We start from the raw sequence: 14262 nt of genomic DNA, 5'->3' as shown, positions 1-14262 counted from the left end.
CCTTTTCTTTCATCTGTTCTGACATTTTGGAGGTTTTGAAATTTCCATTAAAAGAAAGATATTCAAACGCATCATCCAGAATCAATGTTCCAGTTAATCTGGATGAACAGACTTCACTATGGAAAGTTTAAAGAAACAGTCTCTATGAAAATTGTTGATGGTGTTGTCTGTGCGTGATCCAAAAAATAATGTCAACTTTTTTAATTTTATTTCATTTTTTTAATTCTGTGTGCACCCTAAACGGAATTCCAGTCACCTCCATCGCCATCATCTTCTTGTATGTGGTAATAACATGCATGAAACAGTGCTGCAGTTACCCTGACAATGAACCCTTGCATTACGCACGTGTTAATTTACACTTTATGAAGTTCTCTTCCAGATGAGGATGCGAGCAGGTGTTGCTGCTGCACACCTGTAAACTTTCCCCACATATCAAATTCCCTGCGGCGTATGTACAAAACATCCTGCCGATGCCTAGTTGCCTTCCTTTAATCTGCGCTGCACGCCGCACATCATCGCTAAACACACTGTCACCACGGCAGTTTGATACTGAACGGTGTGTAAACAAAGATGCAACAGATGTGTTTATTTGTAACAGATGAAACAATTAAGGACGCCTGACAGGCAAATAAACACATTGAGGCAAAGCATCTGGTAGTATGGGGGGGTTATCGCTGCTGAATTGTTGTTTGTGGTGGAGCTTGTTGAGACAAGCCTAACAACCGAGTCACTGTTCAGAGGAGACGTACTTAAGAGCATAGAGGGAAAACAATCAAACTGATCTGACAAACAATTAATACTGTGATTGTTTATTTGCAAATAAAAAGGACTAACTTTGAGTTTGCATGAGTAGAATATGAAAAAACACTAGTGTATGCATGTTTGTTTGATCTTATGTTTTGCCTGTTGTTACAAAGCATGTTAGACCCAGCATGTTTGTGTATGTATGTGTGTGTGTGTGTGTGTGTGAGGCTTTGCCTGTCAGTCATGTTAACTCAATGTGAAGAGGCTGCTCCAAGCGGAAAGTTGAGTCCTATATATTTGCCACAATGGCTGGTGTTATTAAGACCTTGATCCGTGTTTTCTTTCTGCATGGAGGGAGGTAAGCTACTAGATGCTCTCTCTCTCTCTCTCTCTCTCCGCGTCAGGGCGGGGTGGCTCGGTTGAATCGGGTTAAGAGGAGATAAACACGCGCACAAAAACACATCTCGCCTCTGTAAATCTTTTTCAAACCACCGTGAGGGACGTTCTCTGTTTGTGCTCGTGTTTGTGCTCAATTTAAGGCATTTTTGGTGCAAGCTGTGAAAATTAAATATGTGATGCACAAAAAGCTTGCAGTTGGTCTCAGAAGTATATTAACAGCCTGATATTTGACAAAAAGAGCCACAGAGTAGCCAAACTTCTCTGCCATTTTGAGTTTGTATCATGAACTGTTTCAAATATTAGAAAATCTGAGAAAATTGCAAAAGAAAACTGATTGAAACCCAAATTGCAGAAGACATCTTCAAGTCAAATGCAAAGATTTCAGTATGTTTCTAAATAACATATCTGGGTGTTTTGTTAATCTGTAAAAATACAAATAGAAAAGCTGATTTTAACATAAACATATCCTGCTCTGTGTGTGGTTTTAATGCTCAGATAAACTATGATAGAACAAGCACGCCTGCTAAACAACCTGCCAATCACGCATGAGATCCAGATGACTGCAGGCCAGTGGAGGCCCCATTCATTTAAGTGATGTTAAGAACAAACAATCAAAAGTGCTGCTTGGGAGACCGCAACACGTCCACATCAGCCAATGACATGTAACAATGGTGACATCTAATTTATAGCTCAAGGAGCGTGTACAAGCAAATAAACAGGCATCCCTGGTCTGCACGTCCTTCTCAATTTGCCTCTCCCACGGTCCACTGCCTTTCAGATGGAGGGGCGGAAGGAAAATAGAAAAGTTGAAAGTGCGCAACTTTAAGCTGATGTCTTATTTACAGGACCAAGACCCCTGCTTCTGTTTCTCTCTCTGAAAACCCGCACAAGCATGCATGAAACAGAAACCTCCCCTGAACGCAAGCACGCAAACACACCACAGAAACCGAGGCCTCGACAAAAATATTCCTCTTGCACGTACAGTTTAAGATGCAACAACATCTGAACTAGGGCGGGGGGTGTGAGGAAAGAGGGGATGTTTTCTGCTATGTCTGGGAAAGAAAGGAAATGATTTGAAAACATCTCAGCATCTCTTCTCTCCTTTCATTCCTGTCTGAATCTTTCGTTCCTTGAGGCAGATGTTGTTGTCGGCGCTGCCTTCTCGGGGCACGACGCATGGCAGAAACTTTGAACCTCACTGTGCCCCATGCAGGGCAGGGGGGTTTCTCAAGCTCCAGTCTCGTGATCTCACTAACTGCCTCATGTTATCTTTGCATCGCCGTGGCGACGCCTCCAGGTAACAAGGAGATTAGAAGCAGTCAGAGGCCCATGTACCACAGCAAAGCTTTAGCAAAAGAGGGTGTTTAAATATTTAAGGTGTGAGCACGATCACACATTGTTACTCTAAGAGGGGAACAAAGAATACAAATCTTTCACTTGGAAATCATTTACATTTCATTGCTGAGACTCTTGTTCTGAGACTGATTTAATTTCTGAGCATGGCATTTCATACATCAACACACAAACTACAAGTGATTGTATAAAAAGTATACGCATTTTAACAGACGTGCAACAGACTTCCTGCTGGCTGAAAATATACCCCATAATTTTATCAGCATTCTGTCACTGCTGATGCAATGTTATGCACTTTTCAGGTTGGCACGCACATCAATAATTTTTTGTAGGAGAAATAAGAAGCAAACAAATAACACATGGTGTAAGAGGGCAGCCTTCTCCGGCCTCTTGTCAAAGTCAATTAGAGTCCTCAGGTAATGACCCTATTTGCATTGTAAACCAGGCCCGTGTGTGAGAGGGCTAATGGGGCCACTACCTGAGGAGATTAATTGAAAGTGACATTACTTGAACTCTCCTTTTTTTTTTTTTTTTTTTTTTTTTTTTTTTGCACAGCCCTCTGAAAGATCGTCTCATCTTATTTTAATGTCATGCCACAAGTCTAAACAGGAAGGTCAAGTCTTTTCAAACTTTGACATGAGTGAGAAGGAAGGAGGGAAAAAAAGGACATTGTAGTGCTTCACAGTAGCACACGTCCGTGTTAGGAGCGCTTTTTCCTTGTATGGTGCTGTTTAGTGTACTGCCAACAAGAGAACAGGATACATATTCATTCATGTTTTGCCGATACAAATGCAAAAGCATGCATCACAAAAAGATTTAACAATTTAAGCCTCCATGCTTTATGTACTTTGTTTCTAAATATTCTGCAACAAAATTCTGGAGGAACTGCATTACCATCGCAAGCAATATCGTGTTTACAATCCATTATGACACATGCCATAATGCAACAATACATGTAATTTTCTGATGTGCTTAGATGCTGACAGTGATTCAAATGATTATCTTTAATGACTCACAACACAATATCATAAATACGTCAAAATGAATTACCTGAATGCTAACAACCAGGTAATGATGGCTATTATGGATCCTATGGATTGACAGAGGACTGGGAGAAAAAATAAAAAAAATAAGCACACGTTCTCCCATTTTCTGCCGTTTGACAAAAAGAAGCATTGATGTTCCATCAGGGAAAAAGCAGCAGATGGTGAATAAAAAGAAGTGTCACACATTACCGCCACCCCCTCTTGTCCTGTCTAATTAGTCATATTATACATAATTATGATATGGTTATAATCTTATCAGTATACAACTCTCAGGTCTACCTCCAATAGGAAAAAGAAGGAAACAAAACATCATTAATGTGGCCATCTGCTTTTTTTCCCATATAAAGCAACAGCAAAAGCAGTCGTTTGTTCTCATGGCCAGACTTTCATTTTCTGAGTGAAAGAGTTGTATCCCAACCCAACTGAGCAGGAAGAAGGGATGGATGGATGGAAAGATGGACAGATGGATGGATGGATGGATGGATGGATGGATGGATACACAGCTAGTTGGAGGAGGTGGCCATTGCTGCACTCTAATTTATTTAATATTGTAAGAGAAATGACCTTGAGATCAGAAAAGTGACAAATTTCTCCCCAGATGGCAAACAGACAATGGAGCCTTCCTAATTGTGACATTACAATCCAGCACACAGTGAGCGATCAGAGGGGGATTGATTAGAGGAGTGGAAAGGTGGACGACTTTGTGAAAAGGTCATTGCACACTCTACCTGGAGTTTTTAATATTTCCAACCCTCTGCCTCCTCTGTGAACGTGGAATGAAGTGAAAGAAAGAAAGAAAAAGTAGAACTCCTGCGTGATTATAGACTTTCTGGACAGTGATATTTTCCCCAACGCATTAGTGAAATAAGATGGTAATTTCCTGGGGCCAGGGTGTATCCAGGCAGAAAATGATAAAAGGAAATAAAGAAAGAATGGAACTGGGAAAGGAGGGGTGGGTTGGGCGGGGGGGGGGGTCTCTTCCTCTCTGCTCTTCCAGCAGGGGGGCTGACGTGGAGGTTAATTGAGGGGTTAACAGGGGGTGGTGTTGGCTGAAGGTCAGACTGCTGTTCCAGCCAGCATGAGGTCCTTGCTCCCTGATGACCTCACTGAGTGTTGTTGGCCATGTTTCCATGTTAGTGCTAATGCTGCTGCCAGGTGAGCACCCCCTCTAATAGAGGAAGGACCAGAGGATGAGGACTGTGCAACACAGAGCTGTGAAGGGGCAGGGTGGCGAGGTTACATATGTGGTCGTCATGAAACTCATACTTTGTTCCTGCTGCCCTATCCACCGAAGAAACAGAAGAAGAAAGTACAGATTGGCTGATAGAGAGAAGTCTCTCATTAGACACATGTAAGTTAAGAATTATGAAGGGTTTCGGAAATGTAATGTCTGCAACTGGTTGTTGTAATAATAATGCATGTTGAGTGATGTCTATTTGAGTGATGACAGTTTAAAAAAATTAATGATACGCCAAAAAAACAGCATCAGAAAAACTGTTTACGAAGATAATACAGCTCCTCCACCAATTGCCTTATGTTATACACAATTTTACAGTCCCTGAAAACAAAACATAGAGTTTGCTACACCAACCACAGAAACATTATGAAGAAATTATCAACATAAAATTGAAAGTATGTAAAAAGAGTGCAAAAAAACATCATTACTTTAATATTTTTTATTTTATTTTAGAAAATGTTCTCATTGAGATCGCAGATAAAGTACAAAACTAATAAAATGAGCTATGGATTCCAACTCGAGAAAGGATGCATCGAGACAAGAATGAAAAGAATCAAGTTTAAGGTACAGAACTGGAAAAAAAAAAAACAGTATAATATAGAAGGACAACTACTGTAGCTACATGTATACACTTTTTCTTGTAGATAAATTCTTCACATTATCTATATAGTGTTTTCTTGACACTCTTTAGCCCGTAACAAACTTGTGGCTTGAGTTAATCATAAACATGAAAATGAGGTTTACTTTCTGCACATTATCTGCTGCAGAGGTGCCTATCCAACCTCCTTATACACAATAACAGTGCGCCATTAAGACGAGCTGTACATGACAGCATATTATCTTTGTTGGCGTTAGGAAGGGACATTTTATGTTACCATTTAGCAAGCAGTGCTAATGAGGGCCAGTATTAAGTATCATCACTTAAACAACATCAAAGCGGATCTCCAAGACAAGAAAATGACTCCACTGGTGATTCACCACAAACTCATCTCGAGATACACAGAATTAAGGGAACTGGAAAAAAAGGAGAAGAAAACTGCCTTTACCCTGCATTAGTTTACCATTTCAACATGACAGTTCATGATTCCCTTTTTTGTATTGTGAGTCACTGGGCTTGATACCCGAAAGCCGCTTATATGGCAACCAGGGTCACCATTTTTTAATTCCTTATCACACCCCTCATGAACAGAGTGCAGTTCAACAAGTCATACTTACACAGTATGTATGTAAAATAGCATCACAGAAAAGACTTGTACCATATGCAGCTGACAAAGCCTAATCATTGATGGCTGACATTAGAAGAGGACTCTCATTGAAATAAAGACATACGGTTGTACACATTGTACATCTTAACACTGCAGAAAACTGTAACATTGTGTATTAGAATGTATGCACTGTATTTCCAGTAAACCCAAGGCTTCAAATACTGTTAGATCAGGAGTTGTGAGATGAGATTCTTTGGTCAAAAAGTTTTCATACACATTCCAGCACTTAGTAAGATTTAGCAAACAAATATAAGCTTATCAGCAATTTTGTGCAGTTTTTTTTCTGTAATTATATGCTACTTAAATTCCAAAAATGCTTAAAAGAGAGAAAAAGAAAAACATTTTGTCCCTAAAACAGTTTCAGAAAGTAGCAAATATTCTTATGTCCTGATTCCCCTTTTAATATTTCACTAGTTTCAACTGTTCTACAGTGCTACAGTAGATATGTGTGAATGAAAATCTATGTTGCAAAACTACAGTATGCAACTAAGAAATGTATGAGCTGTCACATAAACCTTTTACAGTGTTGTACGGTACTAAGCTTGTAACCTCAGTTTTTAAGCAACAAAAAACACAAGTACTGAAAACTAAAACAGACTATATGTAATCATTTTGTTCAAATGTAATCATTTTGTTCATCATTTTTGTTAGTGTATGCGACATATCAGTCATCAAAAATGAAAAAAAGGCAAGATAAGATACAATTAGACAGCATTCCTGATGTAACAAAAATCTTAAGACAGTCTGTGATAATACTTTTTACGCAAAGGAAAGAACAACAGCAACAACTTACTATGCACTGAAGATTTAACTGACATATTCATATTGCGAGTTTATCTGGAATTACTTCTAGCCCCTGCTGAGCTGGTTTTGATGGAGAAGCCCAGTGTCAAAATACATCATTCAAAGCATGCTTTACTCAACCACACCATACTACTTCACACTCAACAGTCATGACACATTTAAAAAAAAAAGACATCTACAAACACATATGCTGACCATCACACACACACACTCACTCACACACACATACACACACACACACACACACACTGTTGTTCCCCCTGTCTGGTGCTGAATTCAAAGTGACAGCAGCAGCAGTTTCTTTCTAGTTTTCCATCCAGGGTCCAGTTATCCCCTGCAGAGAGACCCTGCTAAACACCAGCACCGGATTCCCTATGTGGGGAAGCAGATGCCGCAGCACTCCATACAGATTTCCAGGCAATCTGACGACTCGCAGCAGGCGTCCATGATGCCACAGTCCATGTCACAGGGGGAGTTGCAGTCGTCGCCCACGTCCTCGGTGCAGCAACAGCAGCAGCAGGCCTCGGATGTGCATGTGCCGCACGAGGCCTGCGCCACCACCATGTTGCAAAGCGTCAGGAACTCGCAGAACAGGCAGGCCAAGATACAGTGGACGCAGCAGTCTGGTTCCACGTCGAACCGATCGAGGGTGAAAAGTTGTAAAGTGAAATAAATACATGAATTTTTACAAAGCATTCAATCATGTTAAGAGTAGAAATATATTGAATTCGATTTTCACAAAAAAAAATTAGCGCCTGTTAATAAAAGCAGTGCAGCGTAAGCGAGTGAGTAAAGATTTGCATGCTTGGCAGACTGGTGGAACAGAATAGGTATGTGGCAAAGGGGTGAGGGCCAACTAGGCAGGGGGGCTAAAGGAAATAAGAGAAATTCAGAGAAATGAATTCCTCTCCTGCAGTTTTGATTAACAGACTGTTAAATAATTGTGGCATTATCATGCAAACTGCTAGGTTGATCACACAAAAATGATTAGCAAAGTCCAAGAGTCTCTCCCTGGCAAATAGGTGGATTAATGCGGGCAATGCTCACACCTCTGATTAACATTTAACCTCCCCACAGATCCTCTTTATATGGCTGGTGGCAAGTTTCAGCTTGTTGTTTCACAGCAATGAAGAGTTTCCCTTTAAATTACAAATGTGCCCATTAACCATCGCAAATGTGTTTCTGAATGACTGAATTAGTTACATGTCACATTAAAATGCTACGGTGTTGGTTTGAATACTTAATGTAAAAAAAAAAGAATTACATTTTTTACTTATAAACCTAAATTAGTTCAGCATATTAGTAATTGTATGTACAATAAGTACAGGATGCAGAAAACAGAGTTTTAATCCCAAATCTTTAATCAGAAAATGTCATTAGACTAAAATTCAAATGTTAATATATCTACAATATAGAGGTGTTATACAGTTATTTAAACAAACCAAAGACTTAACTTACTTGTGCTCCTTTAAAAAACATAATTTTCTATAGTTGTCAGTCATTTTTTATGAGCTGGAGTCAATTATTCTAAGTAGTAAAGTTTTATTTTTAAAGTGTAATTTGGAATAAAACTCTTGAAATGTGGTACAAGCATGAGTAAAGCAGAAGAGTGGTTAGTACATACACTGAACAGTAGCTGTTTAGCCCACAGATACACAAACAGGAGATGAATGTACACAATTTATCTTGTTATTAATCAAGCTGCTTCACACCAGAACTTCTGTAGTTGCATCTAAGTCACTAAATCATAATATCATTCGGTATGTGCGCCTGGCATACACTCCTTGCAGCTGTCTCCCTTTTGAACCAAGGCCAGCGCAGCACCACTGCTTTGGAGTGTTAAAAAGACATGATGTGGATGGATGCAGAAAAATAGCATTACAAACAGGGCGCATTTGCATAACTTTCATCAGCCCATCTTGAGCTGTCAGAAGGGGCTGTTACTGATTGGGTTAGAGGGAAAGGGAAAGGAGGAGAGTGTGGAGGACGGCATGGGAAGGCAAGCTGAGGACCGCTGGATGCTCATGTTTGATTAATCAAAGTAGAGGGGATTTTTTTTTTTTCCTATTTTTTCGGTGCTCAGGGCTGCAGAGCTGACCAGAAGCACTAGCCGACTGTGATACAAACAAGATAGAGAAGGGAACATGAAACGAGCCAGTGTGTGCGTACGTGTGTGTCTGTGAGGGTGCCTGAAGTTTGAATGCATCTTATTATCCTTATCTGAGGCAATAACACTGGCAGTGATGGGAGATGCATGTGAATAAATCCTTCACCATTGAACATCTGGTTTTGACACGCACTAAATTGCTGTTGGGCAGATTGTGGACTGTGGATTTGTTTCATGCTGGCATAACAAGACTCATACCACATTCTATACTGGCATGCACTGTACTGCGGTGCCATCTGAGTGCTACAAAATGCCAATGAGAGCAATAAACGCTGCCCGGCCACAGCTCTACGCACAAAACCTCAAAGTTCAGCCTAACAAACTTTGAAGGACCCAGAGGGTATAGCCATGCCAGTGTTCAGAATGTAACAGTATACTGTGAATACGATAAAAACACAGTACATAAGCATTAAGCAGCGGCTGGCCATCTCAGCTATTCACTTGGATGTATAATTCAACACCAGCGATTAGTCTGGATCTTAGAGAAGCCAGCGAGGAGGAGGGGAAAGAGGGGGGGGGGTCTTTTACTGTACACAAGAGATCTGGACACAAGGCACATCTCCATGAAAACAGAGAGAGACAGACAGACAGACAGGCAGACAGAGACAGAGTGAAACCAACCAACAGACAGACAGAACAGCGCACACTGACACTGCTCCTGTTTAATGTCAGCGAGCAGCGATGAAGCCCAGAATTTGCAGGGCCAAAAACAGCGTCCGGCGCCTCTGAGGAAATAGTTTGAGACATCTGGAAAGCTAACATCAAAAAAAAAGGGAGCGGCATGACACAAAACAAGCTGGATGGGCCTCAGAGCGGCAAGCTGTGCAAAACATTCAAACTCACAAAGAGGGAGAGAGAGGGCAAGATAGCTAGACAGGCTAAGATAAAGAGAGAGAGATTGATCAGACAAAGCCTTGGTGGCCATGGGAATGCACAGAAGGCAGACATGGGTAAAGAGGGCAGAGGATATAGGCTGGGTGGTGGAGGTCCACCACATGTACTTTAAAGCAGGCCTGTTTATAATGCATGACTGAGGGAAAAGTCAAAGCTGGAGGACTAGAGCTTACACAACACACACGCGCAAACACATTTTTAGCTTAGGCAAAGAAGAGAAATTGCGCTTGTGGCCTTGGCCCTAAATCTCTAAATGGGACTAAAGCAGCTTGAAGACCTTAACTGATTACACACAATTAAGCAAAACACAAGCTGGATGACAAGAGTTGAGACTACCCACCCTGCTGAACAAAAGCACTGTGGTAAATAACTCCTTCAGAAGCTGCTGTGTTATCACGGATTGGCTACGGTGCCAACGGCATGTGCCAAGAAACACAGGGAGCAGCAGAATCCCCAGAGCTAGCTCCTGCTAGCTTACGCCTTTTATTTCCTGTGTTCAGGGGGCTGTTTAGGAGGCTAATTTCACAGGCAAACAGATTATGTTAATCCGTGTAAACATTCAAACACAACAGCTTGGCTTTTTCCAGGGGGAAATAAATAGTTGAGAGCGAGCATATTGATTCTGAGAGCTCGCGTCTGCAAATAAGCAACACAAAAGCCATAATGAGAGACTTGTTGAGCTGCTGTTGTTTTGTTTTTTTTTTTCCCTTTCACCCTCTCTCTTCTGTTCTTTACCAATTAAGATGTTGAAAACATGACGTGTCTGGAATATCTCTGGTGGATGCATCCCACCTTTATCCGCGAGGTGTTGTGGATGTGTGTGTGCGTGCCTGCTTGTTTTGCTCGCCTGAAACTCGATGTGATGCATATTTCAACTAAAGCATCATCAAATAAAGATCTGACTGCCTACTTTTCTCCTTCATTTAAACTTATATCTCAACCTGACCATTATCAATCTTTCAATAACACATAACATCACATCTTATTTTTCATCCTCACCTTGGGGTAAAAGCCCACATAAAAAGACAAAACAGCAAAGGCCTTGGGTTTTGATGAGTAAGTAGGCATCGCCCCTGTACTTTAAAGAAACATGACTAAACCCTCACATTGCACATGCTACAGACAGAGAGGGAACACATGCATGTCCACAAACACAGTAGTTGGAAGGGGGATGCAATAGGGCCTTGTTAATGAGGGCCAGGGTGGTGCTGACGGGATGTAGGGAGAGCCAGAAAGGGCCCAGAGAGGTGTGAGGGGCCGTGAGGGGCCCGAAGAAGGCTGGTCACGACTTTTAATAGGCACCCCGTGCTCTAAGGCCTCGTTAGACGGTCACACCTATCTCCCCAATGGTAAAGGACCAGCCAACCGCCTTCATTATTGGACTCACCTCGGCCTTGCACCTGACAAAGTGACGGCTTCCCTGCATGGCAAACGGACTCTCTGACTTGTTGTTAAAGAAAATAAAAGCCACAGGAGTGGGATAAGATGTCATTTGCTTGACAGGAGTGATAAATATGAGAGGTCATGCACTCCCATCATTAAAAGGTGAGAAAAGGAAAGAATTTATTATCAATATCTTATAAGGTATTATTTCAGGAGTGCCTCCCAAGAATAGTCCCCTCAACAGAGAAATCACATTGATGGTGATGGTTTGACGGCAGTCTCATTTCACTGTGCGACTACAGATTAGGAACAACTTGAACAAGAGTTTTTAGCCTCTGATACCAATCAAGTAAGAGACAATATTAATATTTTTCTACATAATACATGCAGAATTATTCATTTTGTAAGATGTGTGAGAAGTATTGCTTATTGTATTTTTATCTTTTTTATTTTTGATTAATTGTTTGAGTTATTACATTTAATTAACTATCTAGTTCTAAAAATGTACAACATGATATATGACTGGTGTATTCTTTTTATTTGAGAAAAAAATATTTAATAGAAATATAATAATATACATAGCACATACCGTGATAAATCACATAATATGGACTAATTTAATTAAAAGTGTTTTAATAGGGTATTTTTGATAGTGGCCATATGTGAGCACAACTGGTTACAATAACCTGGATCATGCTTTATATACACAATACAGATCATTTTAAAAATGCCTTGATCTGCCCCAATTCTAATCCCGTAGATCAGCTCGAGACATCCCTACTACAGATGAATGATGAATGGAATTATGATCAACAGAAGGTGGGATGCAGAAAGCGAGGCTTGTTGTGTTAGAAAAGTTAGTACGACAGTTAGTGTTGACCTGTGTGTAGGTAGGTTTGCTCTCTACCTCCTGTCATTATTGCCTGGTGTATGTACAGTATACTCACCCTCCGGTAAAGGAGGTTTCTGCGACCCAGTGGAACTGCCTTTGCTGCGCCGGCTGCTGTCACTGTTGACTGACAGGCTGGACCTCAACTTCCTTTGCATCCTTTGTGACACAGGCTGCTTCTTGGGCTGCTCTGTCATCGTCGCGGTCGCCGCTGCTCTCAGGCCAGGGACTGACCCACCCATGGCGCCCGTGCTGATGTTGGCACCACAGGAGCATGTGCACGTGGCCCCGGCCCCGCCGATGCCAGGGTGGATTCCGTTGCCGTTACTCAGTACGGGCGTGCCAGTGCTGTTGTGGCGAATGCCATTTTGGTCCTTGGCGGCGTCTCCCTCGTCAGGCTCCGAGGGCACTGGCTGTGACTCAGACTGAGGTTGAGCTGGAAGGAAAGGATATTATTTTCACTCCTGTTTATTAAAGAGTTGGGTGTGTAGATTCAGTGCAGTTGTTTAAATCAGTTCTTAAGGACAATTATGAGATTCAATTTCCAATGGAATATTTCATCTTTATTGCATTTTTCTCAGCTGAAATACCTTCACGAAAAGGTTCTTATTCAAAAACAAATAAAACTGAACATTGTAAGAAAACATGTCAATTCTTAATTCTATTTGAGATCCAGTGAGAAAGTGCATTCAGTGTAAGCAATCAAAGTTGTTTGTTTATTCATGTATAAATATTTGATGTGAATGTCGAGGACAGAACACTCCCAAACACTTCAATAGAAAAACATCCAAATAAATCACTGATGTACTTTGATTATTTACTTATGTTTATAGTGTCTATTTCACGGTCGACAAAAAGTTGCAGACTTCTTTTACCTTCAGATGTAAACAGTTGATAACTCTGTAACTTTATTAAGACTGAAGGGAACTTTGTCTGCACTCTCTAAACCTTGCACTTCATACATTTTATTCACATATAAAGTCGCTGTAGCTTGCGATGTTCAGGTCTTACAAAACCGAACACAGTGATGGAGACACACCGATCTCAGCTAAATCATTCTCAGCAAATCTTTCCACTACTTCCTAACATGATATTGATCATATAGCAAACAAGCGGGAATGACAGAAAGAAGCAGAAAGATATATCGGAACCTTATATGTGACAGGATCACAAAAGCCACTGCTGTAGGCAGAAAGTCATTTGTGGGAGCAGTACCCAGGTGAGTTAAGACAGTGTGAGAAAGCGGGAGATGAATGGAGAAAAAAGGGAAAGAGAGCCTGTGATACTGTGCATATACAAAATAGCTGCTGTCTGCAACAGTAATGATCTCCTTTCCTCTGAAAGCTCAGAGATGGCCTCAACTAGTCTTTCTAAGTGTATGTGTGACAGCCACAGAAAGTCAGGAGACAGCGACCTGTCTGATAAGAAAGAAGGCGAAGGATGTGAGTGAGCAAAGGAGGTGGCATTTTACTGAGAGGAACACCTGCACATTCAGCTCTACTGGGAGTTACTGCTACATTACCTTCCCTCCACATCAGAGCCACTGTGCATGTGCACGTGCCACCGGTGCACGCTTAACTTGAGATTTTGTGAATTATTCATCTCTTTTTAAGTCTGTCTGTGTGAACCGTACTTATTCATTTTTTTTCTATTCTATCTTTCTACTCTATTCTTTCTTTATATACATTGAACATATGGTATCTTCACCAACCAGGCTCTGAATTAGGCCTTAGTTGACAGCTGTACAACACAACCTGAAGAAAACCATTGCAGCTGTCCAAAATTCAACAGATTTTCCAGAGTGCATGCAAACATAGAACTTAATATGATGCTAGTAATTTCTTTCCATGTCTATTTTCTTTCTGTCAGCTCACCAACAAGTGCAATTACAGTTAACAAGAGAGGGAGAGAGTGTGGGAATCGGGCCTCGCGCTTTTTAACAACACATCACCCTGGGAGAGGCCGGACGTGAATGTGGATGTAAAACAAAGCAATTAAATACACACACTGGGTTTTGCCTTCTCCTCATTCAGGCTTCTGCATGCTGCTTCGATAAACAAATATAGACTTTAGGGATCAGG

General features: G+C 41.1%; 1 protein-coding gene across 8 annotated transcripts in view; it reads right to left on the bottom strand.

Moving 5' to 3' along the window:
* mdfic (MyoD family inhibitor domain containing) overlaps nt 1-14262 on the bottom strand; it is a 221007-nt gene that overhangs the window by 192942 nt on the left and 13803 nt on the right. For 7 of the 8 annotated variants that reach the window (XR_006093793.1, XM_042402697.1, XM_042402696.1 and 4 more), the window contains exon 4: nt 12240-12617. Coding sequence is in view for 7 of the 8 variants with exons in the window: in XM_042402697.1 (XP_042258631.1) it covers nt 12240-12617 (378 nt within the window). In the remaining variant the exon portion in view is untranslated. Of the gene's footprint in view, nt 1-5203; nt 7472-12239; nt 12618-14262 lie in introns of those variants that run through there. The other variant, XM_042402694.1, reaches the window with a different exon arrangement.

This window comes from Thunnus maccoyii, chromosome 23 (genome assembly GCF_910596095.1).
Source record: "Thunnus maccoyii chromosome 23, fThuMac1.1, whole genome shotgun sequence".
NCBI lineage: Eukaryota > Metazoa > Chordata > Actinopteri > Scombriformes > Scombridae > Thunnus > Thunnus maccoyii.
Note: the sequence above shows the minus strand (reverse complement) of the source record. Positions and strands in the feature narration are given on the sequence as shown.